General features: G+C 45.7%; 2 protein-coding genes across 14 annotated transcripts in view; one reads left to right on the forward strand and one right to left on the reverse strand.

The window, feature by feature from the left end:
• Positions 1 to 27,451, forward strand: part of LOC118382066 (pleckstrin homology domain-containing family A member 7-like) — a 163,476-nt gene that overhangs the window by 108,500 nt on the left and 27,525 nt on the right. For 5 of the 13 annotated variants that reach the window (XM_052483545.1, XM_052483611.1, XM_052483614.1 and 2 more), the window contains 16 exons: positions 5,996 to 6,171; positions 10,559 to 11,005; positions 11,565 to 12,111; positions 15,353 to 15,436; positions 15,793 to 15,912; positions 17,302 to 17,379; positions 20,371 to 20,451; positions 21,547 to 21,615; positions 22,637 to 22,717; positions 22,863 to 23,012; positions 25,499 to 25,600; positions 25,720 to 25,831; positions 26,087 to 26,256; positions 26,366 to 26,557; positions 26,636 to 26,750; positions 26,994 to 27,088. In XM_052483545.1, the coding sequence (XP_052339505.1) occupies positions 5,996 to 6,171; positions 10,559 to 11,005; positions 11,565 to 12,111; positions 15,353 to 15,436; positions 15,793 to 15,912; positions 17,302 to 17,379; positions 20,371 to 20,451; positions 21,547 to 21,615; positions 22,637 to 22,717; positions 22,863 to 23,012; positions 25,499 to 25,600; positions 25,720 to 25,831; positions 26,087 to 26,256; positions 26,366 to 26,557; positions 26,636 to 26,750; positions 26,994 to 27,088 (2,619 nt within the window). The remainder of the gene's footprint in view (positions 1 to 5,995; positions 6,172 to 10,558; positions 11,006 to 11,564; positions 12,112 to 15,352; positions 15,437 to 15,792; positions 15,913 to 17,301; positions 17,380 to 20,370; positions 20,452 to 21,546; positions 21,616 to 22,636; positions 22,718 to 22,862; positions 23,013 to 25,498; positions 25,601 to 25,719; positions 25,832 to 26,086; positions 26,257 to 26,365; positions 26,558 to 26,635; positions 26,751 to 26,993; positions 27,089 to 27,451) is intronic. The other 8 variants (XM_052483547.1, XM_052483551.1, XM_052483554.1 and 5 more) reach the window with 8 other exon arrangements.
• On the reverse strand, positions 19,228 to 19,713 carry LOC118382065 (histone H2A). Its single transcript, XM_035768940.2, has one exon. The coding sequence runs from the start codon at positions 19,611 to 19,613 to the stop codon at positions 19,299 to 19,301; it is 315 nt and encodes a 104-aa protein (XP_035624833.2). The 5' UTR covers positions 19,614 to 19,713; the 3' UTR covers positions 19,228 to 19,298.

Consider the following 27,451-nt stretch of genomic DNA (forward strand, 5'->3'; position numbering starts at 1 on the left):
CTCTCTCTCTCCCTGCCTTTCTGTCCGTCCGTCTCTCTCTCTCTATCTCTCTCTCCCTGCCTCTCTCTTTCTCTCCCTCTCTCCCTGCCTCTCTCTCTTTCTCTCCCTGCCTTTCGCTCTCTCTCTCTCTCTCTCTCTCTCTCTCTCTCTGCCCCTCTCTCTCTCTCTGCCTCTCTCTCTTTCTCTCCCTGCCTTTCTCTCTCTCTCTGCCCCTCTCTCTCTCTCTGCCTCTCTCTCTTTCTCTCCCTGCCTTTCTCTCTCTCTCTCTGCCTCTCTCTGCCTCTCTCTGCCTCTCTCTCTCTCTCTCTCTCTCTCTCTCTCTCTCTCTCTCTCTCTCTCTCTCTCTCTCTCTCTCTCTCTCTCTCTCCTGCCTCTCTCTTTCTCTCTCTCTCTCTCTCTCTCTCTCTCCCTGCCTCTCTCTTTCTCTCTCTCTCTCCCTGCCTTTCTCTCGCTCTCTCTCCCTGCCTTTCTCTCGCTCTCTCTCCCTCTCTTTCTCTCTCTCTCCCTGCCTTTCTCTCGCTCTCTCTCCCTGCCTTTCTCTCACTCTCTCTCTCTCTGCCTGGGGAGGGAATGTATTTCATGGTTAGGTGAGAGGTTCCTGCTCTCAATACTGTTTTGCTAATTATCCAGTGCATGTATTTAAGAGGTCTCTGTTCCTCTCACCTCTCTCTCTCGCTCTGGGTAATCACATATTCCAGACCAGGATCTTTCATTAGACAGGACCCAAGCTGTTCAGTTGTCTCAACAGAACACTTCAACTGCCTTTTAGATGAAGGATAATTCCAGTCTGTTGTTGTTGTCTTGTTGTTTGTCCACTGCTGTTTGTTGTTGTTATTTGAGAGATCTGTGGTTTGTTGTTGTGATTTGAGAGATCTGTGGTATCTCAATGTTTTGTGAGAATGCAGTTGGGAAGTCATTCGAGTTCATGCAGACAACCAGTTAATTACCTATAAACAATGCATGAGGCACTAAAGACCAGAGTTTCCCATCCTAGCCGTACCCCCAGTTCTATAGCAGCCTATGGCCAACTATGTTCTCTAAAGTCATTTTCCCTCTCCAGAGTGTGGTGTTGTGGTTTATTGCTGTAGTGTTTGCTAGTGTGGGTCTGTATTTTAGTCTGTTTGCTGCTTCTGCTGGTTCTAGCAACAGCATCAATGTTGAACTGAACAAAAATATAAACGCAACATGTAAAGTGTTGGGCCCACGTTTCATGAGCTGAAATAAAAGATCCCGAAAATGTTCATATGCACAAAAAGTTTATTTCTCTAAAATGTTTTGCACAAATTTGTTTACATCCCTGTTAGTGAGCATTTCTCCTTTGCGAAGATAATATATCCACCTGACGGCTGTGGCATATCAATAAACTGATTCAACCGCTTGATCATTACACAGGTGCACCTTGTGCTGGGGACAATAAAAGGCCACTGTATGATGTGCAGTTTCAAATTATGAGGGAACGTGCAATTTGCATGCTGACTGCAGGAATGTCAAGAGAAGTTCATGTTTATTTCTCTACAATAAGTCGCCTCCAATGTCGTTTTAGAGAATTTGGCACTACGTCCAACCGGCTTCACAACCGCAGACCATGTGTATGGCGTCATGTGGGCGAGCGGTTTGCTGATGCCAACGTTGTGAACGGAGTGCCCCATGGTGACGGTGGGTTTATGGTATGGGCAGGCATAATCTATGGATAATGAACACAATTGCATTTTATTGATGGCAATGTGAATGCACAGAGGTATCGTGACGAGTTCCTGAGGCCCATTGTCATGCCATTCATCCGCCGCCATCACCTCATGTTTCAGCTTGATAATGCACAGCCCCACGTCGCAAGGATCTGTACACAATTCCTGGAAGTTGAAAATATCCCAGTTATTCCGTGGCCTGCATACTCACCAAATATTTCACCCATTGAGCATGTTTGGTATGCTCTGGATCAATGTGTATGAAAGCGTGATCCAACTTCGCACAGCCATTGAAGAGGAGTGGGACAACATTCCACAGGCCACAATCAACAGCCTGATCAACTCTATGCGAAGGAGATGTTGCATGAGCCAAATGGGGGTCACACCAGATACTGACTGGTTTTCTGATCCACGCTCCAATTTTTTTTTTTTAAGGTATCTGACCAACAGATGCATATCTGTATTCCCAGTCATGTGAAATCCATAGATTTGGACCTAATGAATTTATTTCAATTGACTGATTTCCTTATATGAACTGTAACTCAGTAAAATCTTTGGAATTGTTGCATGTTGTGTTTATATTTTTATTCAGTATAATTCACTCTCTTTGAGTTGATGACTAGCCACCCGAGAACAGCAGAGAGACACTTCTGTTTTCTAGAGCAAGTCAATGACCTTTACCCTCCTGTTCTGTTTGCTCTTCTCACTGTATTTATCTCTCGTGTGTTCCTATTGGTTGAATGGCCTCCTGTTGTGACTGGTGGCCCGAGCACCGCTCCCCCCGGACTGCCGTCCTGAAACACGCTGGCAGACCCCTCTTGCATGAATACGTGTTTTATTTTCCTTCATCCCTCTGAGGACCGTCACCTAGCTTCTTCTTCCCTGCTCATAGTCTACTTTTCATTTACCAAACCAATAAGAATGCACAATTAGATTAGATTATGATTTTTCTGCATCAATTACGGATGGATGGACAATGCCAGTGCTTATTCAGGTTGGCTAACTTTACTGAACGTTTGCCATTGAAGCCAACCTTGGTTCTTGATGTAACTGTGTGTCAAATCTGTTGAACGACATAAAGTTCATATGGAACCACCCATCAGTCAAAGCCTGATACACATCGGTTGTTGTGAGGGTTTAGACCCTGTAGCAGTGGTATTTGGGCCCCGCCTCCTCCATATCAGTCATCGGGACACTGTCATCACCATGTGAACCGTGGGATAGCTGGGTCTCACACTGGGCTGAGCCATCCTCCTCTCATCGTCCTCCCATCCATCCCTTTTCCACACTCTTCTCCAGTTTCACTGCCTTTCTTTCTGTTGGCCTCATCACCATCACATTCAGTCTATCTAGCCACATCTAGCTATAGCAGGCTGTATTTCAATGTTTCTGTTGTGTTGTACAACCAGGCCATATCATTTAGTGCCATGGAACCGGCTCATTGATTAATATGTTTTGTAATGTATTTGTTTTGCAGTATTAGGCAAGACTGCCTTCTCGTCCTGTGTACCAGAGGCATGGAATTAGAGGTCGACCTATTATGATTTTTCAACGCCGATACCGATTATTGGAGGACCAAAAAAGCCGATACCAATTAATTGGCAGATTTATTGTAATTTTTTTTTTACATTTATTTTTAATTTGTAATAATGACAATTACAACAATACTGCATTAACACTTATTTTAACTTAATATAAAACATCAATAAAATCAATTTAGCCTCAAATAAATAATGAAACACATCGACAACAGCCACACTCGAAGCATCGTTACCCATCGCTCCACAAAAGCCGCGGCCCTTGCAGCGCAAGGGGAATAACTACTCCAAATCTAAAAGCGAATGACGTTTGAAACAGTATTAGCGCACACCCAGCTAATTAGCTAGCCATTTCACATTGGTTACACCAGCCATTAGGCTGATAGGCTTGAAGTCAAAAACAGCGCTGTGCTTGCGAAGAGCTGCTGGAAAAACGCACGAAAGTGCTGTTTGAATGAATGATTACGGGCCTGCTGCTGCTCAGTCAGACTGCTCTATCAAATCAGACATAATTATAACATAATAACACACAGAAATAAACAAAGTTTATTTCAGTGAAATACGGAACCGTTCGGTATTTTATCTAACGGGTGGCATCCTTAAATCTAAATATTCTTTTTACATTGCACAACCTTCAATGTATGTTGTAATTCCGTAAGATTCTGGCAAATTAGTTCGCAATGAGCCAAGCAGCCCAAACTGTTGCATATACCCTGACTCTGCGTGCAATGACACAATTTCACCTGGTTAATATTGCCTGCTAAACTGGATTAGTAGTTATAACTAGTGATTATGATTGATTGTTTTTTATAAGATAAGTTTAATGCTAGCTAGCAATTTACCTGGGCTTCTACTGCATTCGCGTAACAGGCAGGCTACTCGTGGAGTGCAATGGTTAGAGCATTGGACTAGTTAACTGTGCGGTTGCAAGATTGGAACCCCTGAGCTGACAAGGTGAAAATCTGTCGTTTTGCTCCTGAACAAGGCAGTTAACCCACAGTTCCTAAGCAGTCATTGAAAATAAGAAAGTGTTCTTAACTGACTTGCCTAGTTAAATAAAAGGTCTAAAATTATTTTTCTTTTTTAAAATAATAATTGGAAATCGTTGCCCAAAAATACAGATTTCTGATTGTTATGAAAACTTGAAATCGGCCCAGACCCACCTAATGTTATGTCAAGGGAGCCTTAAAATAGAGCCTTCTAGTCTTCCATGCTAAAGAGGGGAGTGGGCTGGGTAATAGCAGAGGTTCTTCCATTTATACTCACCTTAAAAATCACACTCTTTTTGTGAAAGGAACTGTGGAAAGTAAGTAGCTGTTCTGACACGAAACATCCCCACATTGCTGATGTGTGTGGGAGACAGTATGGATGTGGACCCTAGTCATGGGTCTGGTTCTGGCCTGTCCATTCAGCACTTTTCTCTGGGGGATTCAGTTGGGATCACGCTGGCACTATGCTGCTGGATAATACAGGACTCTGCTATCAAAACAGGCTTTGTTAAACCCACAGCCAAGTAAGATCACTACAGCTGATCACAAGTCACAGTACAATACTAAACAGAAACACGACATGATGGCGGATGCACGTGTTGTACGCTAAAGAGAAGTTTTCAGTGTTTTACAATGGATTGCTGTTTGTTTGTAAATGGAGGATGGATTCCTGGTAGACATGGGGTGAATTCCAAATGGCATCCTAATTCCAAATGGTGTACTACTTTTGACAAGGGCACATAGGGATCTGGTGAAAAGCAGTGCACTATATAAGGAATAGGGTGCCATTTGGGATGCATTCTGAGGCTGCAAGGCTGTACCCAGACTCAGAGTTATTATACATTAGGATAGATGGAAGGATATTGTAACAGAGTACAGGAATGTGCTACTTTGAAGAGTTGTGTAATAGGTACAGGCAAAATGATGGTCTGGGACTATGCATGGACTAGCATGCTGGGCAGTACTGGATGATACAAGTTGTATTGTAATGGGAAAGGCAGTAGAGTGGTTTGGAGAGCAGAGAGCTGTATAAAGGTCTTAGTTGTGGACTGGGCAGTGTAGTAGTTTGGGGTGGAACTGTGTTGGGAAAAGGCTGATCTGTGTTGTAATTGGACAGTAGGTTGTCAGTGGCAGCGTTGGCTCCCTATCAGGGCCGGATGGGGAGATTAGCGTTGGGGTGGGCAGATTTACAGTAGGTGCCAGACAGGAGGGCAAGCCTATTGCACTATACTGTAGAGACGGATCTACTCTAGCCTGTAGCAGCCAGCGACCAGGGTAAGGCTAATTATGAGTTTTCTCTTTGTGTTGTGCTTGTCTCACTGTGTTTTTTTTTTTTACTGTGTATGTCTCTCGTGTGCATATGGGTGAAAGGTTGTGCTTCGTAACAATGCTATAGCTAGGCAAACTGGGTACGCTATGTTGAGTTACTATAAGTTTGTGTGAAATTAGTTTGTGCCTAAGGGTATTAATGATAGAATTTTCTATGCATTAGGACTTTTGAAACACTTCAAATATACAGACGAAACTGACTACTTGTCAAATCAATGCTTCTTCATGTTGCATGAACAGCTTTAGTGTAGAGACGATGGTGCCTCTTGTTTTTGTTATTATTTTTGTAAGTTCTGGTGATGGCTTTGAGTCCCATTGTGAGCTAATATGCTAACTTGCTCTCTCTGATTCTTCATTTGCAGAACTTACCCTTTGACCCCTCAACCCCTCCATCCCATCTTTCCCATTCCAATTTCTTTGGTTCTGATGTGTCTCTTCTCTTCTCTCTCCACAGGCGAGCCACACAGGAATGCGCTCCTACATTTACAATAAGAACTCTGTGATTGGCTCGCAGGCAGAGCACGGTGGGATGAGGACGTACTTCTTCAGTGCCGACACCCAGGAGGACATGAATGGTTGGATCCGAGCCATGAACCAGGCTGCTCTCATGCAGAGTCAAGGCATCAAGAGGTTAGTCCCTCCCTTCCACCCTGCAGGCCATTCCTAGTTGTCCCCTCTATACTTGTCCCCAATAGTCCCCGCACAGACACGGTTCCTCCCTCTACTGTTCCTCCCTCTACTCCGTCACAGGGCACAGACACGGTTCCTCCCTCTACTCCGTCACAGGGCACAGACACGGTTCCTCCCTCTACTCCGTCACAGGGCACAGACACGGTTCCTCCCTCTACTCCGTCACAGGGCACAGACACACCTGCGTCCCAAATGGCACCCTATTCCCTATATAGTGCACTACTGATTAGATCCTCATGGGCCCTTGTCAAAAGTAGTGCAGTATATAGGGATTAAAGAATAGCTGTTTCAATTAAAAGGAGAAAAAATAATGGTTTGGCTAAACGGGTTACGGTTTGGTGAGATGAATGACACAGCTTGTGGTGTAGGAGAAATGAAGTGTACAGTGCACATACATGATGTGGCTGATCTGGACTGGCATGCTACAGCTGAGAGGGAGGGTTGGATCAGATGTTTTGTGAAACAATACCATCTAGTGGCCAACGCTGCTCAGTGCTCATTAGCAGCTCCAAGGGAAGCTATTTCTCCTGAAAATAATTGTCTAAATCTACTGCTAGTGCTACATTATAATGTTATCAGGATGTCAGCATTATCATGTAGACAGATTAGACAGCAAGCTAGAACTTGGAATTTCAGTAGAACATTAGCTAACACTCGTTTACAGTACCAGTCAAAAGTTTGTACACACCTACTCATTCAAGGGTTGTTCTTTCCATCAAAACTATGAAATAACCCATAACGAATCATGTGTTAACCAAAAAAGTGTTAAACAGATTCTTCTAAGTAGCCACCCTTTGACTTGATGACCGCTTTACACACTCTGGCATTCTCTCAACCAGCTTCACCTGAAATGCTTTTCCAACAGTCTCGAAGGAGTTCCCACATATGCTGAGCTGCTTTTCCTTCAGTTAATCCCAAACCATCTCAATTGGGTTGAGGTCGGTAATCTGATGCAGCACTCCATCACTCTCCTTCTTGGTCAAATAGCCCTTACACAGCCTGGAGGTGTGTTTTGGGTCATTGTCCTGTTGAAAAACAAATGATAGTCCCACTAAGCTCAAACCAGATGGGATGGGGTATCGCTGCAGAATGCTGTGGTAGCCATGCTGGTGAAGTGTGCCTCGAATTCTAAATAAATCACAGACAGTGTCACCAGAAAAGCACCATCACACCATTACACCCCCTCCTCCATGCTTCACGGTGGGAACTACACATGTGGAGATAATCCGTTCAACTACTCTGCGTCTCTATTTCTGGTTGGAACCAAAAATAAAAAACTCATCAGACCAAAGGACAGATTTCCACTGGTCTAGTGTCCATTGCTCGTGTTTCTTGGCCCAAGCAAATCTATTCTTCTTATTAGTGTCCTTTAGTAGTGGTTTCTTTTCAGTAATTTGACCATGAAGGCCTGATTCACGCAGTCTCCTTTGAGCAGTTGATGTTGAGATGTGACTGTTACTTGAACTCTGAAGCATTTATTGGGGCTGCAATTTCAGAATTTCTGACATTTTCCAGATTGTCTAACCTTCATGTCTTAAAGTAATGATGGACTGTCGTTTCTCTTTGCTTATTTGAGCTTATCTTGCTATAATATGGACTTGGTCTTTTACCAAATAGGGGTATCTTCTGTATACCACCCCACCTTGTCACAACACAACTGATTAGCTCAAACGTATTAAGAAGGAAATAAATTCCACAAATGAACTTTAAGAAGGCACACCTGTTAATTGAAATGCATTCCAGGTGCCTACCTTATGAAGCTGGTTGAGAGAATGCAGGTGGCTACTTTGAATAATCTCAAATTTGATTTGTTTAACACTTTTTTGGTTACTTCATGGTTCCATATGTGTTATTTCATAGTTTTGACATATTCACTATTATTCTATAATGTAGAAAATAGTCCAAATAAAGAAAAATCCTTGAATGAGTAGGAGTGTCCAAACTTTTGACTGGTATGTCTGAATATGCTCTGAACTTTGAAACGGAGTTAAAAACTGTCCATTGAGGACCTGCCCTGTCAATATTTGTAATCTAAAAAATGTGTGATTTGTTAGATGTGTTGGTCTGGTAATCAGATAAATTATATCTCAGATGAATGACTCCCTGCAGAGGGAGAGTCTCTCATACATTCATCTGTGGGACAAATTAATGATCACTAGAGCTATTAAATAGAGTCATGGATGAAGAGGCTTCCCCAAGCTATTTGTTTAAAGACAAAATGGCTGTCATTTCGACTCTCAAGGGGAACCCAGCCTGCCTCCTATCCAAAGAGCCTCACTTAGTTACACTCCCCTCTCCATGAAAATATGTGGGTGTTAAAAACATATTGAAAACCCCTCCTTGTAGTCTCCCTTCCCTCTGTGGAGGAACTCAGTAATGAATTTAAATGTATATTTTTTTTATTTCACCTTTATTTAACCAGGTAGGCAAGTTGAGAACAAGGTGTCATTTACAACTGTGACCTGGCCAAGATAAAGCAACGCAGTTCGACACATACAACAACACAGAGTTACACATGGAGTAAAACAAACATACAGTCAATAATACAGTAGAAACATACGTCTATATACGATGTGAGCAAATGAGGTGAGATAAGGAAGGTAAAGGCAATAAATAGGCCATGGTGGCAAAGTAAATACAACATAGCAATTAAACACTGGAATGGTAGATTTGACAGTAGATGAGTGTGCAAAGTAGAAATGCTGGGGTGCAAAGGAGCAAAATAAATAAATAAATACAGTAGGGGAAGGGGTAGCTGTTTGGGCTATATATAGATGGGCTATGTACAGGTGCAGTGATTTGTGAGGGAGATAAGTGTTTCCAGTTTCAGAGATTTTTGTAGTTCGTTCCAGTCATTGGCAGCAGAGAACTGGAAGGAGAGGCGGCCAAAGAAAGAATTGGTTTTGGGGGTGACTAGAGAGATATACCTGCTGAAGCGTGTGCTACGGGTGGGTGCTGCTATGGTGACCAGTGAGCAGAGATAAGTTGGGACTTTACCTAGCAGGGTCTTGTAGATGACCTGGAGCCAGTGGGTTTGGCGACGAGTATGAAGCGAGGGCCAGCCAACGAGAGCGTACAGGTCGCAGTGGTGGGTAGTATATGGGGCTTTGGTGACAAAACGGATGGCACTGTGATAGACTGCATCCAATTTGTTGAGTTGGGTGTTGGAGGCTATTTTGTAAATGGCATCGCCGAAGTCGAGGATCGGTAAGATGGTTAGTTTTCCGAGGGTATGTTTGGCAGCATGAGTGAAGAATGCTTTGTTGCGAAATAGGAAGCCAATTCTAGATTTAACTTTGGATTGGAGATGTTTTATGTGAGTCTGGAAGGAGAGTTTACAGTCTAACCAGACACCTATGTATTTGTAGTTGTCCACATATTCTAAGCCAGAACCGTCCAGAGTAGTGATGCTGGACGGCCGGGCAAGTGCAGGCAGCGACCGGTTGAAGAGCATGCATTTAGTTTTACTTGTATTTAAGAGCAGTTGGAGACCACGGAAGGAGAGTTGTATGGCATTGAAGCTTGCATGGAGGGTTGTTAACACAGTGTCCAAAGAAGGGCCAGAAGTATACAGAATGGTGTCGTCTGCGTAGAGGTGGATCAGAGACTCACCAGCAGCAAGAGCGACTAATGGACATTTGAATGCTTTCACTAGTATCACTCAGGTGGGGAAAAAAAGCTTATTTCTCTAAAATGTTGTGCACTAATTTGTTTACATCCCTGTTAGTGAGAATTTCTGTTTTGCCAAGATAATCCATACACCTGACAGGTGTGGCATATCAAGAAACTGATTAAACAGCATGATCATTACACAGGTGCAACTTGTGCTGGGGACAATAGAAGCCACTCTAAAATGTGCAGTTTTGTCACTCAACACAATGAGACATGTCTCAAGTTTTGAGGGAGCGTGCAATTGGCATGCTGACTGCAGGAATGTCCACCAGAGCTGTTGCCAGAGAATGTTATGTTAATTTCTCTACCATAAACTGCCTCTAGGCCCACCCATGGCCACTCCCCTTCCCAGTCATGTGAAATCCATAGAAAATTCATTCATTCATTTCAACTGACTGATTTCCTTATATGAACTGTAACTCAGTAAAATTGTTGAAATTGTTGCATGTTGCGTGTATATTTTTGTTCAGTATATTAGCTTGTCACTAACCATGTCACACTGAGCTGATTAATCATGTCAGTTGTTTCTAATGTCCAGGGGTTGGTGTGATATAAATGCCAGGTTTGGCCATTGTCTTTAGCCTAGGTAACTGAAAAGTGCCTCTGTTATAGTCCAGTATCCCTGTTGACCTCTATCGCCTCTCACCCCTCACAGAGAGGCAGTCACAGAGAGACCAGAAATGTCAGTGCAGCAGGCAGTACCACAGACCAACCACGTTAACAACAACACCAGTAAGAGCCCCTCTCAGTCGCGTTCAGGGAGCCTCCAACGGCCCGAGAGAGAGGAGCCTCCGGAGGGGGAGATCCGACTGAGCCAGGGGGACGAGGAGAGGTACATGTTGGAGGCTCCTAGAAAGCCCAGCCATCCAGCCACGGAGGTAGAGGTGGACAGGCTCTCCCCAGACACTCTCCCTGGCCCCTCACACCCCAGGAATGGCCTGGCCCACAAAGTCCTCGCCACGCTGCCCCCTGAGCAGAATGGGAACGTTGTGTATAAGAGGGGCCTTGTCCCACGGACAGCCACAGAGAAGCAGGTGCAGAGGAAGACTGCTCTGGCTCAGGTGGAGCATTGGGTCAATGTACAGAAGGGAGATCCCAAGAGGTCAGTCAGAAGACCTACATTACTCATCTAATCTTTACTCTTATCCTGAGCATAATCTTAACCTTATCCTTAGCTTCAGTGATGATAACCCTAACCATCACAGGAGGTTGGTGGCACCTTAATTATGGAGAACGGGTTCGCTGTAACGGTTGGAGCGGAATAGATGGAATGGTATCAAATACATCACACACATGGTTTCTGTGTGTTTGATGCCATTCCCTTTTTTCCATTCCGGACATTATTATGATCCGTTCTCCCCTTAGCAGCCTGCTGTGCAAACTATAGCCTCAACCCATTCCCCAATATCAACCATTCAATTGACATACGGTATTATAACAAACGTTTTATAAATGTCTCCCCCTGGTGGCGATTGTGAATGTCTCAGCTCTGAACTGCTTTTTCACTGTAACGTTTGTTGAAATAGTGGTCATGCCTGAATGGCTTTTGATACTTAAATGCACTTTAGTTACAACTCCGTATTGATGCTCATTTATGTACCTGGTGAAATAAGTAGACTGCACAGTTTGTAAAAGGCTCTATCCCTGTCTCCTAACCTTAGCAACACACCTACCACTGAGTACGCCCTCCCCCTCGCTCGGCGGACGCCTCCCCTGCAGCCTAAGGCCGTGGTAGTAGAGGCCTGCCAGACATTGCCAAAGACTCCCAGACTCCCGTCTGGCGGGAGCTCCCCTTCGGCGCCCCGCAACCTGCCCAGCGACTACAAATACGCCCACGACCGGCTCAGCCACTTCCGCATGTCCACCGATGAGCGCATGGCCACCAAGGAGGGCATGGTATGGCAGCTGTATGAGTGGCAGCAGCGCCAGCAGTTCCGCCACGGCAGCCCCACGGCGCCCATCTACACCGGGCCAGACTTTCTGGACACCTCCTCCTTCAGGGTCACTGTGGAGATGCCTCGCTCCATCTCTGTGCCCCCTTCCCCCTGTGAAGTCCCCCCATCTGTCCCCACCTTCAAACCACTGTCCCCCCACAGGCCACACACCCCCTCAGACAGGGTGACGGTCAGGCCGCTGAATGAGGTGCCACCTGGGGAGTCGCCCACCGGCTCCAGTTCTCCTAGACGGGTGTTTTCTCAGCTCTCTAAGGTAGGACTCTGACTCACTGGGGTTTAAAGGGTTAAAGAGGCTGGTTTACCAGCCTGGGACTGGCACAAGACTAAATGTTTTACAGCTAAGGAACGTTCATCTTTCATAAAAGGGTTTAATTCTCACAGTTACTGAGGTCATTTTGTTTGTAGTGAATTTCCAATTCATCTCTGTCTTAGAGGAATAATAACTTTGCCACATTAACCGTTAGAGAAAGGGCCAACCATGGGAAGATGAGCATGAGAAGTAGCCCTGCTGTAACTTCCCGGCATCTTCACTTTGATGCCGGGCACAAGCTCCGAAGGATTCACACAGTCCACACCCAGGCCCTCTACACAGGTGGTAGGGTGTGTGTGTGAGTGGGAGCCTCCCCATCGCCCATTCCTCCCATCTCCCAGCCCGGCCCAGTCCACACCCAGGCCCTCTACACAGGTGGTAGGGTGTGTGTGTGACTGGGAGCCTCCCCATCGTCCATTCCTCCCATCTCCCAGGCCCTCTACACAGGTGGTAGGGTGTGTGTGTGAGTGGGAGCCTCCCCATCGCCCATTCCTCCCATCTCCCAGCCCGGCCCAGTCCACACCCAGGCCCTCTACACAGGTGGTAGGGTGTGTGTGTGACTGGGAGCCTCCCCATCGTCCATTCCTCCCATCTCCCAGGCCCTCTACACAGGTGGTAGGGTGTGTGTGTGACTGGGAGCCTCCCCATCGTCCATTCCTCCCATTTCCCAGGCCCTCTACACAGGTGGTAGGGTGTGTGTGTGAGTGGGAGCCTCCCCATCGCCCATTCCTCCCATCTCCCAGCCCGGCCCAGTCCACACCCAGGCCCTCTACACAGGTGGTAGGGTGTGTGTGTGAGTGGGAGCCTCTCCATCGCCCATTCCTCCCATCTCCCAGGCCCTCTACACAGGTGGTAGGGTGTGTGTGTGAGTGGGAGCCTCCCCATCGCCCATTCCTCCCATCTCCCAGCCCGGCCCAGTCCACACCCAGGCCCTCTACACAGGTGGTAGGGTGTGTGTGTGACTGGGAGCCTCCCCATCGTCCATTCCTCCCATTTCCCAGGCCCTCTACACAGGTGGTAGGGTGTGTGTGTGTGAGTGGGAGCCTCCCCATCGCCCATTCCTCCCATCACCCAGGCCCTCTACACAGGTGGTAGGGTGTGTGTGTGAGTGGGAGCCTCCCCATCGCCCATTCCTCCCATCTCCCAGCCCGGCCCAGTCCACACCCAGGCCCTCTACACAGGTGGTAGGGTGTGTGTGTGAGTGGGAGCCTCCCCATCGTCCATTCCTCCCATCTCCCAGGCCCTCTACACAGGTGGTAGGGTGTGTGTGTGAGTGGGAGCCTCCCCATCGCCCATTCCTCCCATCTCCCAGCCCGGCCCAGTCCACACCCAGGCCCTCTACACAGGTGGTAGGGTGTGTGTGTGAGTGGGAGCCTCCCCATCGCCCATTCCTCCCATCTCCCAGGCCCTCTACACAGGTGGTAGGGTGTGAGTGGGAGCCTCCCCATCGCCCATTCCTCCCATCTCCCAGGCCCTCTACACAGGTGGTAGGGTGTGTGTGTGAGTGGGAGCCTCCCCATCGCCCATTCCTCCCATCTCCCAGGCCCTCTACACAGGTGGTAGGGTGTGTGTGTGAGTGGGAGCCTCCCCATCGCCCATTCCTCCCATCTCCCAGGCCCTCTACACAGGTGGTAGGGTGTGTGTGTGATTGGGAGCCTCCCCATCGCCCATTCCTCCCATCTCCCAGGCCGGCCCGGCCCAGTCTCCGGGCTCAGACACACACCAGCCTGTGTGGCCGTGTGAGTGGGAGCCTCCCCATCGCCCATTCCTCCCATCTCCCAGCCCGGCCCAGCCCAGTCTCCGGGCTCAGACACACACCAGCCTGTGTGGCCGTGTGAGTGGGAGCCTCCCCATCGCCCATTCCTCCCAGCCCGGCCCAGTCTCCGGGCTCAGACACACACCAGCCTGTGTGGCCGTGTGTGTGCAAGTGTGTGACCCCCTGTTACAAGGCACTGTCCTGCGCCATCCGCACCCTGTGCTGTCTCCCTGCCGGCTGCCACACCCCCCCCACATGTGAGGCTGTCTTTACAAGGCTGCACTACACCAGCCTCCACGCAGCCCTTATCGCTAGCCCACTGTCCTCACACCAAGTAAACAGAATGTCCCAGCCTCTGTTTCCTCATCATTCACCCATAACGCCAAGTCACTAATTATGTGTCTTAAATAGAACACTGCCGCTCCGCTCGCTCACAGAATAATCATAAACACTCAAAGAGGAAAAGTCTTTTTTATTTTTTATGAGCCACCGTGTGTGTGTGAGACCATCCAATAAAGCAATGGTTTATGGGTACTACATTTAGTCTGCAGATGAACTTTGTTTTTGGTGGATCCAACATCTTTTAGACTGGTGATGTCTTTTTGGCTTGAGTGTGTATTTCAGGGCTGTGTTCCATGTACCTCTATGGAATATCACACTAGTGTATGTGTGTGTGTGTGTGTGTGTGTGTGTGTGTGTGTGTGTGTGTGTGTGTGTGTGTGTGTGTGTGTGTGTGTGTGTGTGTGTGTGTGTGTGTGTGTGTGTGTGTGTGTGTGTGTGTGTGTTATTAGCGGCTAATTAAATTTGCCCAGGGCCTCTCAGCCCCCTGTAAACATCTCCACTGTATCTCAACCATCAGCAAGGGTCTCTTTTCTTCTGATCTTACATTTAAATTAAAAACCTATTATACAGCAAAAAAAGATTGGCTTGGGAATCTCTGAGGGAATGGCTCACAGTGCTACTCTCGCTGATAGCAAACAAATGTTATTTTAAGAAGGCAGGTTGGGGATAATTTATGTGTAGTTAATTCAATCTCTTGTTGTTTGTGTCCTTTTAAGGTTCTGTGAAGGGCCTAGCCAAGGAATTCTGTGTGTTAAGCAAAAATGTCAAACCATTCCAAACCCTGTAGCAACTTAAACTGGGGGCTTTATTTCAAATAAGAGGAGGAAGGATGGAAATAAATACATGGATAGAAGAAAAATCTGCTGTGTGCACAAATGAGTTTGTAAAGTTGCAGGCTTTCCCTTTAAGTTTGGGGTGTTACATATCAGAATGCCCAGTAGCGGGGACAGAAAGCCAGGAACGATCTGAACCACATTGCAGGCATATTCATCCTTGTAAATGTTCATTTATGATTTGCCATTCTGTTTGATCTGTGAAATGGGATATGTAGCCTAATAACTTGTTGATGTCTTTGTTTTCCCACAGACTAGTCAGCTGGAGAGACGGTCAATGCCAGCCATGGGCTACATCACACACACAGTCAGCGCACCAAGCTTGCATGGGAAAACGGTACAGCTTCTGTCTTGTTCATTTATCTTCATCACACACCCAGTTTAAACTATTATCTGCTTTATATTCGGACTATTAAAGATTAATGCTGAAGGGAACTTCAATGTAATACATTTCAGTCAGAAAGCAGCACCATTTTCAGCTGGTGGATTCAGTGCTGTTCTGCTCTGAAGGGCCTTGTGTGGGTGGCGGGGAGAGAGGAGCAGGTATTGTAGTAGGATGCCTTGGCCCACATCTCCCTGGGGCCTGAAGAGCTGAGCCCTCACTGCTGCCGCCCTGGTGGCCCGGTGTTGAAGTGCTCTCTCTCTGTCCCTCCCTCTCTTTCTCTCCCTGGCCTGGGCCTGACCCTACTGCAGCCGGAGGAGTTGACCCTGCTGCTCATTCAGCTCAGGAGTCACCAGGCCAAGATGGCTGGTGTCCACGGTGACGCCCTCCACCACCTACATCACAACGGCTTCCTAGGCCCCAGCCTGCAGGTCAGGCCCCCTTGTATCCTCAACCCCTGCAGCCGCCCTGCTCTGCAGCCCCACTCCAATGAATCGTGGATCCCCAGCCCCCAGACAAATCCCCATCACCCGCAGTCTGTGTCTCTGCTAGTGTTTTGGTCCCAGCTCCATCATTCATTGGACTGTGTGGTGTGTTGGTCGTGCCTTGTTGTACTAGTGGCTTAGGTGCTCCCCTGTTAGCATGGACTGTCTGCAGCTATAGATACACCAGCCTGTGTTGTGTTTGAATGGACGGCCTCACTCATCTGTCGGCATAATGTAGCACTCCGTTGAGCCTTATAGAGACGTGTTTCATTTGATTTGTTAAAAAACAAACATGATGTTGCTCCCAAGCTTCATATCAAGCATGTTGCTTGTTGACTATGCACCGTGCCTGTCTTCACATACATCTACTGTAGCCTTATCTTCTGTTTGAGCTCTTTGCAAACCTGGATAACTACAATGACAAATGTGTAAGAAAAGTAAAAAATACATTTCCCCTCTAAGTCCTGGTTGTGTTGAACTGTGTGTATCTGAGAGGTCACTCCTATTAGTGTAAAGTGATCCTGGGTATACAGGCTGGCTCAGGAGTGTGTCTCCCTAGAGCAGGGGTAGGCAACTAGATTCAGCCGCGGGATGATTTTTGTTGGAGCGAAGGGTCAGGGGGGCTGGAACTTAATTATAAAAATGAAAATTGTATTCTATTTGAAGTAATACCTTGATTGCACAGAGTCATGATCACATGTCTCTTTTTATTTTATTTGTGGGAATACTTGGGAACAGATTTCCTAAATTAAACTGAATTCCTGGTGATTTTACAGTCTCTTTTTTGACCAAAAAAATCTATCCAATAAAAAAGGTGCCTGTTGCCGACCCCTGCCCTAGAAGAGCCAGTCCAAACACAGTGCACTGCTCTGATCTCAGACCTGCACAACCACAGTGAAGCTGTAAAGGTGCTCAATGACAACCACCGTCGCTCTCCATCAACACTTATGTTCTGTTCATCCTCATGTAGACATCATTCACCCGTGCCGGAGATTTGGCGGCGAACTGAATTATAAGCAGTATACCGCCCTATGAAATGCTTAAGCTATTTGTGTAAGCATCCCTAAACTATTTAGATAGCAGGCTTACACTACAATCTAGTTTGGTGTAAATTCTCGTAATATAACCGAATCAATCTGCCTGATTTTTCTGTTCTATTTTGCCTCACTAATATTCATTTGACTGTATTGATATGATCTCTCCAATGAGAATGAAGTAGAGATATAGAGTTGTGCTGTAACAGCACCTGACTAGTCTTCCTATACTATAGCCTCCTAGCATCCTTTGCAGCTTTCAGTCTTGTGATCTGTCTCTCCACTCCTCATTGTCTGTCAGGCAGATGATACTTACATGCAACTGAAGGAGGACCTGGATTATCTAGATCTGAAGGTGGGCCCCAGGAGAAAAGATCATGTAAATGATGATTTATCTCTCTCTCTTCCTCCTCTCTCCTCTGTAGCCTGCATCCTGCTCTTCCTTCCACTGTCTACAGTGTCAGTCTCTTCCTCATTCACACACCTCCTTCTGCTGCTCTCTCCTCTTCTTTCTGACCTCGTTCCTCAGGGCTGTGTGGTTTAGGTTGATGTTGGAATTTAAACAGTCTTCTGTGTGTTTTAACCACTGTTGTTTTTGTTACTAATGCTCTGTATACTGAGAATAATGCTATGCTTCATTTATCTGTGTGTCTTTACTATCAATGCAGCAAAGAAAACCACTTGAGTGCAATATGACCTTAGACATAAAATTAAATGATTATTGGCTACAGTATAAATTATAACATTTTCTATATTGTGTCAAAACTAGCTACCCTTGGAATTGGATAAAAGTACATTGGGAATAGTACATATTCACCCTGAAAACATGGGGGCAAAATATCATACCTCCACTGATGGGAACTGAAGTTTCAAGCAGCACAGTACTACATGTCAAAAACTATGTTTTGCATCATGTATATTTCACTTCCCATCATGCAGTGCTGTTAAAAGAGACCTACAATGGGCACGTTCGACATTGCAGCCGACTTTAAAGGCGAGCTGAGACTGACTGATCTACAAATCACCTTGTATCCTACAGTAAATAACTACACAATATTATTTGTAGATCAGTCAGTCAGTCACAATTTACCCATGATACATCACGGATTTGATGCACTCGAACCCGGAAAATATCTTGCTGCTGTGCGGCTTCATATACACTACCGGTCAAAAGTTTTAGAACACCTCATTCAATGCTTTTTCTTTATTTGGACTATTTTCTACATTGTAGAATAATGGTGAAGACATCAGAACTATGAAATAACACATGGAATCATGTAGTAACCAAAAAAGTGTTAAACAAATCTAAATGTATTTTATATTTGAGATTCTTCCAATAGCCATCATTTGCCTTGATGACAGCCTTGCACACTCTTGGCATTCGCTCAACCAGCTTCATGAGGTAGTCACCTGGAATGCATTTCAATTAACAGGTGTGCCTTCTTAAAAGTCCATTTGTGGAATTTATTTATGCGTTGGAGCCAATCAGTTGTGTTGTAACAAGGTAGGGGGGGGGGGACAAACAGAAGATAGCCCTATTTAGTGAAATACCAAGTCCATATTATGGCAAGAACAGCTCAAATAAGCAAAGAGAAACGACAGTCCATCATTACTTCAAGTCCTGAAGATTAGTCAATACGGAAAATTTCAAGAACTTTGATAGTTTCTTCAAGTGCAGTCGCAAAAACCATCATGCACTATGATGAAACTGGCTCTCATGAGGACCACCACAGGAATGGAAGACCCAGAGTTACCTCTGCTGCAGAGGATAAGTTCATTAGAGTTACCAGCCTCAGAAATTCTAGCCCAAATAAATGCTTCACAGAGTTCAAGTAACATCTCAACATCAACTGTTCAGAGGAGACTGTGTGAATCAGGCCTTCATGGTTGAATTGCTGCAAAGAAACCACTACTAAAAGACACCAATAAGAAGAAGAGACTTGCTTGGGCCAAGAAACACGAGCAATGGACATTAGACCGGTGGAAATTTGTCCTTTGGTCTGATGAGTCCAAAGTCTAGATTCTTGGTTCCAACCGCTGTGTCTTTGTGAGACGCGGTGTGGGTGAACGGATGATCTCCGCATGTATACTTCCCCATCGTAAAGCATGGAGGAGGTGTGATGGTGTGGGGGTGCTTTGCTGGTGACACTGTCTGTTATTTATTTAGAGTTCCAGGCTCATTTAACCAACATGGCTACCACAGCATTCTGCAGCGATATAATATAATAATAATAATAATATATGCCATTTAGCAGACGCTTTTATCCAAAGCGACTTACAGTCATGTGTGCATACATTCTACGTATGGGTGGTCCCGGGAATCGAACCCACTACCCTGGCGTTACAAGCGCCATGCTCTACCAACTGAGCTACAGAAGGACGAGTCTTCTTGTTGTCACGGGCAGCGTTTCCGGCCAACTCCAGGATCTCAGCAGTCAGGTACTCGAGCACTGCGGCCAGGTAGACTGGTGCGCCAGCGCCCACACGCTCGGCGTAGTTGCCTTTGCGCAGCAGCCTGTGCACACGGCCCACGGGGAACTGGAGCCCGGCACGGGATGAACGTGTCTTTGCCTTCGCCCTGGCCTTGCCTCCGGTTTTGCCTCTTCCGCTCATATTGGTAGCTTCAGTATGTCACAGAAAGTCTGGTCTGGGCCATCTGGGCTTAGTTCCACTATCATTTGTTTTTTCAACAGGACAATGACACAACACACCTCCAGGCTGTGTACGGGATATTTTACTAAGAAGGAGAGTGATGGAGTGCTGCATCAGATGACCTGGCCTCCACAATCACCCAACCTCAACCAAATTGAGATGTTTGGGAATAGTCAGACAGCAGAGTAAAGGAAAAGCAGCCAACAAGTGCTCAGCATACGTGGGAACTAGTTCAAGACTGTTGGAAAAGCATTCCAGGTGAAGCTAGTTGAGAGAATGCCAAGAGTGTGCAAAGCTGTCAATGCAAAGGGTGGCTATTTGAAGAATCTCAAACATATTTGTTTACCACATGATTCCATATGTGTTATTCGTTTAGTTTGATGTCTTCACTATTATTCTACAATGTGGAAAATAGTAAAAAAATAAAGAAAAAACCCTTGAATGTGTAGGTGTTCTAAAACCTTTTACTGGTAGTGTAAGTCTAATGCCAGCTTCATCAGAATGACCTTGAATGACCTTGTGTGTTGTAGTAATTCGACATTCTGCTATCAGCAATTATCTTCCACTAACAACAGTACAAAGCATCTGATCTTCCTGAAGTGATTTGTATGTATAACACCACAAACCTTAATTAACCTTCTGTTTCTTGGAGTGGGGAGTTCTATTATCAATGTGTACATTCTGATGTAACACCTCTCTATTTCCTGTTTTAAAACAGATCAAAAGTATTGACCCGTTGATCGTTATGGTACACAATGTGTTAGAAAACACCCCTCCAGGTTTTGGGTCCAGTTGGAATGTAAGGATGGTGTGCATACAAAGAGATTCCACTGCTTCTCCTAATAGAACGTGTATAATGCACTCCTCACCTGCCTGTGTTTGCTGTGATGAGTGGCCATGTTAGAAGAGAGACCCACCTGTGACTGTAGTGCATAGCTTTGCCTGCTGGGTACTGTAGTCCATCATGGTGATGCTGTGTCGGTGTGTGCTGACTGACTGATGTGGACTCTGTCTCTGCTCTCTGTGAGAGGGAGTCCCATTACATGCTGTTGAACCCTGGATTGCACTTTGTTTCAAAGCCTTTCATTTCCTTGGTTTGTCTTGTAACCACTATAGAAACGACCCAAGGGTGCTCTTTGAGAAACGTCAACACTGATTATCATTTAACAGAATCAGAGCTATAAGGTCAGATACATAACGTGTGCCTTGGTTATAATTGTAAACACACCTACATCTCTATGCCCTTTGAAATGGATCAGCAGAAATCATTAGCTCTGTTTGGGTATTAAGTCAATTCAAATCTCTTAGCGAAAGACACTGAAGACACTTAGTGAAAGACACTGAACTATATCTTCTATTTATATCAATTCTCACTGGGCCAGTTCACTGATGTCTCTGAAATATGTCTTTGGCCAAGTCTGATTTATCACTGTGACAGAGAGGATCTGAAGGAGGTGCCATATTTCCTGCTAGTTCCTCCCTTTCTCTTGGTTCATAAAGAGGACACGGCCGTTAACCAAACCCACGAACACACTGCCAGGAAGGAGCAGCTTTGTGGTTCTCCGTTGTGGCCTCTCTCTTAAATGCACAGATGCTGTTTTTGACCATAGAATATTTGCACAGCTTTTAAAGCAGTCGTATTGCATTGTCTTGTGCACACTACTACCCACGTCTTCTTTGTTGAATCATTTTTTGCATACCTGTTCTCCATTGTGGTTTCTGCCATCCCAATGTCCTTAGCAAGGTCTCATGCTGTTGCTTGATAATTGCTGTAATGTTGTTGTTGAGTGTTATTTATTGAATGTTGGTTTTAATATTTAGGGTAGTTTAACTTTTTTTTTGCAACTATTGCTGGGAAAAGTAAGGTTGTATTTGTGCCTTTGGGGCATTGCAGGTTACAGGCCGTGAAACTCTAAAAGACAGACCATCGAGACCTGTTAAGATAGCAGAGAGCGATGTTGATGTAAGTATACCGGCCCCCACCCCCCCTAACCAAAACTTGTCTGATAAACACCCAGTTTATCCATCTCTCTCCTTCAACATCTATCGTTTTTCACATCTTACACCCCACTACAGAGACAGTGAACTGATGATTTGAGAAGTTGGTATTGTGTAGTTGTGGTAAACAGAGGGTGTGTAGGGAGGGAATGGAGCAGAGCGAAGATGCAGGACTGTGGGGACAGACAGCTTCACTGTTAAAGCCTGAGAGTATCGACGAGGGACTTTATTTCCAGCTTTCAATTTAAAAGGAAAAATACAATAAATTGGATTTTAGACATAAAGCTCTTACATTTTTCAGTTTGATTTCTGTCATCCAGCCTTTTTAATTCTTTATTTGCTCAGAATGGAGGTAAATAAGCTGGATGTCTTGGCTTTTCATCATTAGCATTGTTCCAGTTTAACAATTTATAAGAATTGGTGAATTTGTTTGAACAATGAATATTTCATGCAATTAAAACAACAATATACGTCTGTGAAATAAAAAAACAGCTTAATTATTAATTGAACAGAATGATAAATAGAACTCAAGAATAAACACTCAGTGTGTGAGAAAGATTGTAAACTAGGCAGTCTTATTTTGTTTTCAGAAACATATACCCCATTTCTGCGGGGAAACAAATATGCCAGTCTCAATAAGCACTGTTCTCTTAAAAAGTGCATTTCTAAATATGGATTTTTGATTATGATTGCTTATAATGGGCATTACCATTCCCCACAAGCAGACAGTATAAAGCTTTATTTCTTTATTTTCACACAGAGAAGATGAGGTCCTCAGGGCATTTCAAAGAGATGGATCTTATTGACATATTTACAGACAGAGCAGACTACAGTAGACTATCAATTCATTCTGCTGGGCACTGTGGTTTGAATAGTGTTTACCAGAAGCTGCTGGGCAGAGGGTCCCTGTTCCAGCCATAGACCTAGTCTTCTTAGACCTTATCAATCTCTGTTCTCTGTGCTGCCTGCTGCTGTTCCCTGTGCAGGTGAAGTTAAGCCGACTGTGTGAACAAGACAAGATCCTTCAGGAGCTGGAAACAACGATACGCACGCTCAAGGAAGACAAGGTATTGGGTTTTCTGTGTTTGTTTGTGTGGGTGTGCACATGTTTGTGCACGTGTGTGTGTGCCTGGGTATGTGTACGTGTGTATTAGCTCCGCCGAATGGTCTCGTGGTGAATACCCCACGCCCTCGTGGTGTCCTGTCCTACAGGACAAGTTGGAGTCTGTGCTGGACGTGTCCCACCAGCAGATGGAGCAGTACCGGGACCAGCCGGCCCACCAGGAGAAGATATCCTACCAGCAGAGACTATTGCAGGAGGACGTGGTGCACATCAGAGCTGAGATCTCTCAGGTGTTCACGGTAAGGCCTGCTCTGTCTGACATAACACAGCCTGGCTCACTGGTTTGAATGACCACAGTCAGTACCATTGACTGACCACACAACCTCCCTTTCTGTCTTTCTCACTCTCTTACACTCTATCTCGCTCCCTTTCTCTTACTCTCTCTTCATCTCGCTCCCTCTCTCTTACTCTCTTTATCTCGCTCCCTTTCTCTTACTCTCTCTTTATCTCGCTCCCTCTCTCTTACTCTCTCTTTATCTCGCTCCCTTTCTCTTACTCTCTCTTTATCTCGCTCCCTTTCTCTTACTCCTCTTTATCTCGCTCCCTTTCTCTTACTCTCTTTATCTCGCTCCCTTTCTCTTACTCTCTTTATCTCGCTCCCTCTCTCTTACACTCTCTTTATCTCGCTCCCTTTCTCTTACTCTCTCTTTATCTCGCTCCCTTTCTCTTACTCTCTCTTTATCTCGCTCCCTTTCTCTTACTCTCTCTTTATCTCGCTCCCTCTCTCTTACTCTCTCTTTATCCCGCTCCCTTTCTCTTACTCTCTCTTTATCTCGCTCCCTTTCTCTTACTCTCTCTTTCTCGCTCCCTTTCTCTTACTCTCTTTATCTCGCTCCCTTTCTCTTACTCTCTTTATCTCGCTCCCTTTCTCTTACTCTCTTTATCTCGCTCCCTTTCTCTTACTCTCTCTTTATCTCGCTCCCTTTCTCTTACTCTCTCTTTATCCCGCTCCTTTCTCTTACTCTCTCTTTCTCGCTCCCTTTCTCTTACTCTCTTTATCTCGCTCCTTTCTCTTACTCTCTCTTTATCTCGCTCCCTTTCTCTTACTCTCTCTTTCTCGCTCCTTTCTCTTACTCTCTTTATCTCGCTCCTTTCTCTTACTCTCTTTATCTCGCTCCCTTTCTCTTACTCTCTCTTTATCTCGCTCCCTTTCTCTTACTCTCTCTTTATCTCGCTCCCTTTCTCTTACTCTCTCTTTATCTCGCTCCCTCTCTCTTACTCTCTCTTTATCCCGCTCCCTCTCTCTTACTCTCTCTTTATCCCGCTCCCTCTCTCTTACTCTCTTTATCTCGCTCCCTTTCTCTTACTCTCTCTTTATCCCGCTCCCTTTCTCTTACTCTCTCTTTCTCGCTCCCTTTCTCTTACTCTCTTTATCTCGCTCCCTTTCTCTTACTCTCTCTTTATCTCGCTCCCTTTCTCTTACTCTCTCTTTCTCGCTCCCTTTCTCTTACTCTCTTTATCTCGCTCCCTTTCTCTTACTCTCTTTATCTCGCTCCCTTTCTCTTACTCTCTCTTTATCTCGCTCCCTTTCTCTTACTCTCTCTTTATCCCGCTCCCTTTCTCTTACTCTCTCTTTCTCGCTCCCTTTCTCTTACTCTCTTTATCTCGCTCCCTTTCTCTTACTCTCTCTTTATCTCGCTCCCTTTCTCTTACTCTCTCTTTCTCGCTCCCTTTCTCTTACTCTCTTTATCTCGCTCCCTTTCTCTTACTCTCTTTATCTCGCTCCCTTTCTCTTACTCTCTCTTTATCCCGCTCCCTCTCTCTTACTCTCTCTTTATCCCGCTCCCTCTCTCTTACTCTCTTTATCTCGCTCCCTTTCTCTTACTCTCTCTTTATCCCGCTCCCTTTCTCTTACTCTCTCTTTCTCGCTCCCTTTCTCTTACTCTCTTTATCTCGCTCCCTTTCTCTTACTCTCTCTTTATCTCGCTCCTTTCTCTTACTCTCTCTTTCTCGCTCCCTTTCTCTTACTCTCTTTATCTCGCTCCCTTTCTCTTACTCTCTTTATCTCGCTCCCTTTCTCTTACTCTCTCTTTATCTCGCTCCCTTTCTCTTACTCTCTCTTTATCCCGCTCCCTTTCTCTTACTCTCTCTTTCTCGCTCCCTTTCTCTTACTCTCTTTATCTCGCTCCCTTTCTCTTACTCTCTCTTTATCTCGCTCCCTTTCTCTTACTCTCTCTTTCTCGCTCCCTTTCTCTTACTCTCTTTATCTCGCTCCCTTTCTCTTACTCTCTTTATCTCGCTCCCTTTCTCTTACTCTCTCTTTATCTCGCTCCCTTTCTCTTACTCTCTCTTTATCTCGCTCCCTTTCTCTTACTCTCTCTTTATCTCGCTCCCTCTCTCTTACTCTCTCTTTATCCCGCTCCCTCTCTCTTACTCTCTCTTTATCCCGCTCCCTCTCTCTTACTCTCTTTATCTCGCTCCCTTTCTCTTACTCTCTCTTTATCTCGCTCCCTCTCTCTTACTCTCTTTATCTCGCTCCCTTTCTCTTACTCTCTTTATCTCGCTCCCTTTCTCTTACTCTCTCTTTATCTCGCTCCCTTTCTCTTACTCTCTCTTTATCTCGCTCCCTTTCTCTTACTCTCTTTATCTCGCTCCCTCTCTCTTACTCTCTTTATCTCGCTCCCTCTCTCTTACTCTCTTTATCTTGCTCCCTCTCTCTTACTCTCTTTATCGCGCTCCCTCTCTCTTACTCTGTCTTTCTCTATGTCTCTCTTGCTCCATGCAGGAGATGGAGAATGCGTGGAATGAGTACAGCAGCCTGGAGAGAAATGTAGACTGGTTGAGGACAGCTCTGGAGGGCCAGATGAACCGCAGTGGTCTCTCTCAGGTCAGGATCGCACCACAACCACACCACTGCAAACACATACTCTTGTACAGATTCCCAGAGGGATGGGAACAAACATCTGTAGTGTTTGTGTTCTTGGTTGTGTGTTTGTCTATGAGCAGAAGGAGAAGTCCCAGTTCAAGAGGGAGTTGTGGAGGATTGAAGACGTAATAGCAGGCCTCAGCTCCAGCAAAGCCAACTACCAAGTCACCATCTCCTCTGTGACCAACCCAGGTGAGAGGAGTGCTGTGGCTCTGCCTCTGCTTGCCTCTACTAACACACACTGGAGCTCAGGACGAGTTAGAGAGAGAAATGGACGCTACTTGTCATATGCTTATATATTTACAGGGGACAAAATGGATGAGTTGATTATGGTCTATATGTGTATTTGGCTTTTGTGGTTGGAGTGTTGTTCTCTTGTGTAATTTGAATGTGTATGTTGTGTGTGTCGAGGGGGTGTTTTACGTGTGTGTGTTTTTGTGCCTCCAGAGAGAAAACTTGTGCCTTCCGTGTCGCCGTCGTCAGTGCCTTCTCTGTCTGCCAGTCCCTCCCTCGGAGAGATGAGACTGGCCCAGCAGCACAGCCCTCACCTCAGCCCCACAACCCCCACCTCCACCCAGCACACCACCACAGCCCTCGCCATGTCTGTGCCAAAATGGGTGAGTGTCTCCCACTCGGAGGAAATAGTGTTGAATGTTATCCTATCTGATAGTAAATGTGGTTGAATATGATGGTAAAGGATATGCTGGTTGGTTGTTCTCTCTGCAGGCAGATGAGGGCGCCCCTCCCCGACCACCACTACCTCAGCTATACAGTCCTGAGGACCACGCCCCGGCCGTGCCTCCGCTGCCCAGGGAAACCAGCGTCATCAGACACATGTCTGTACGAGGCCTCAAACGGCAGTCTGACGAACGCAAGCGGGACAGGGAGATCGGCCAATACACTAACGAAGACAACAAGGTGTGTGCTTGGAGAGAGCTATGGAGCCGTGTGTCTGTGTGCCTGTGTGGTACTGATCTCTGTCTCTGTGGGTGTCAGGTGGAGCTGCGCACCTTCCTGAGTGAACCTGAGCTTCTGGGAGTGGGAGGGTCTGGTCACATGAGGATGGGGGCCTTGGGGCATGATGGTGGCTACCAGACCCTGCCAAGCAGAGGTAAGTAGCTCTAGGTCCAACACATGTAATGCGCCTTGATGTAAAGTGGAATCACAAATTTGTTTCTTTGAAGAATGTCTTCCTCTTCAGACTAAGCAAACAGCTTGGAAGACTAAACAGCTTGTTTTTTTTATAGTGTTCACACCAGCAGAAATATGTGCATTGTAATGTACCCACTGAACATGCTTTGGCTCTTGTGCTCACTTGGGAGTCGTGTTTTCATATTTGCTGTCTTTCTCTCAGGGCCGGCTGGCTCCTCATCCAGGCTAAATCAGTCCACAAACATCTCCTCATATGTTACCCTCAGAAGAGGAGCCTCAGCCGCCTCAGGCCTGAAGGTAAGACTCCAACTATTTCTGACTGACTAAGAGTCAAGAGACAAGGTGGAGAGGCAGCACAAATATAATGTTTGTAAATCCTGTCATGGCTTTTACTTTTGTGGAGCTGACACAAGCTGACTTGATTAGATGCAGCATCTTGTACAAAACATTGAGTACATGGAAAAACTTGGTCATTTTCCATGAAGAAAACTTTTTAATTATTTCAGCTGGCCAACAGTATTGTTATAATAATCAAACAAGTTTAGAAGATTAAATTACTATTGTTGAGAAATGTAGGCTAGTGTAGTAGTATAAGTAGATACTGTATTACAGAAGTGGGATAATAGCCGCTAGTGGTATAGTAACAGTATAATTATTGAC

This window comes from Oncorhynchus keta, chromosome 2 (genome assembly GCF_023373465.1).
Source record: "Oncorhynchus keta strain PuntledgeMale-10-30-2019 chromosome 2, Oket_V2, whole genome shotgun sequence".
In the NCBI taxonomy this organism is placed as follows: domain Eukaryota; kingdom Metazoa; phylum Chordata; class Actinopteri; order Salmoniformes; family Salmonidae; genus Oncorhynchus; species Oncorhynchus keta.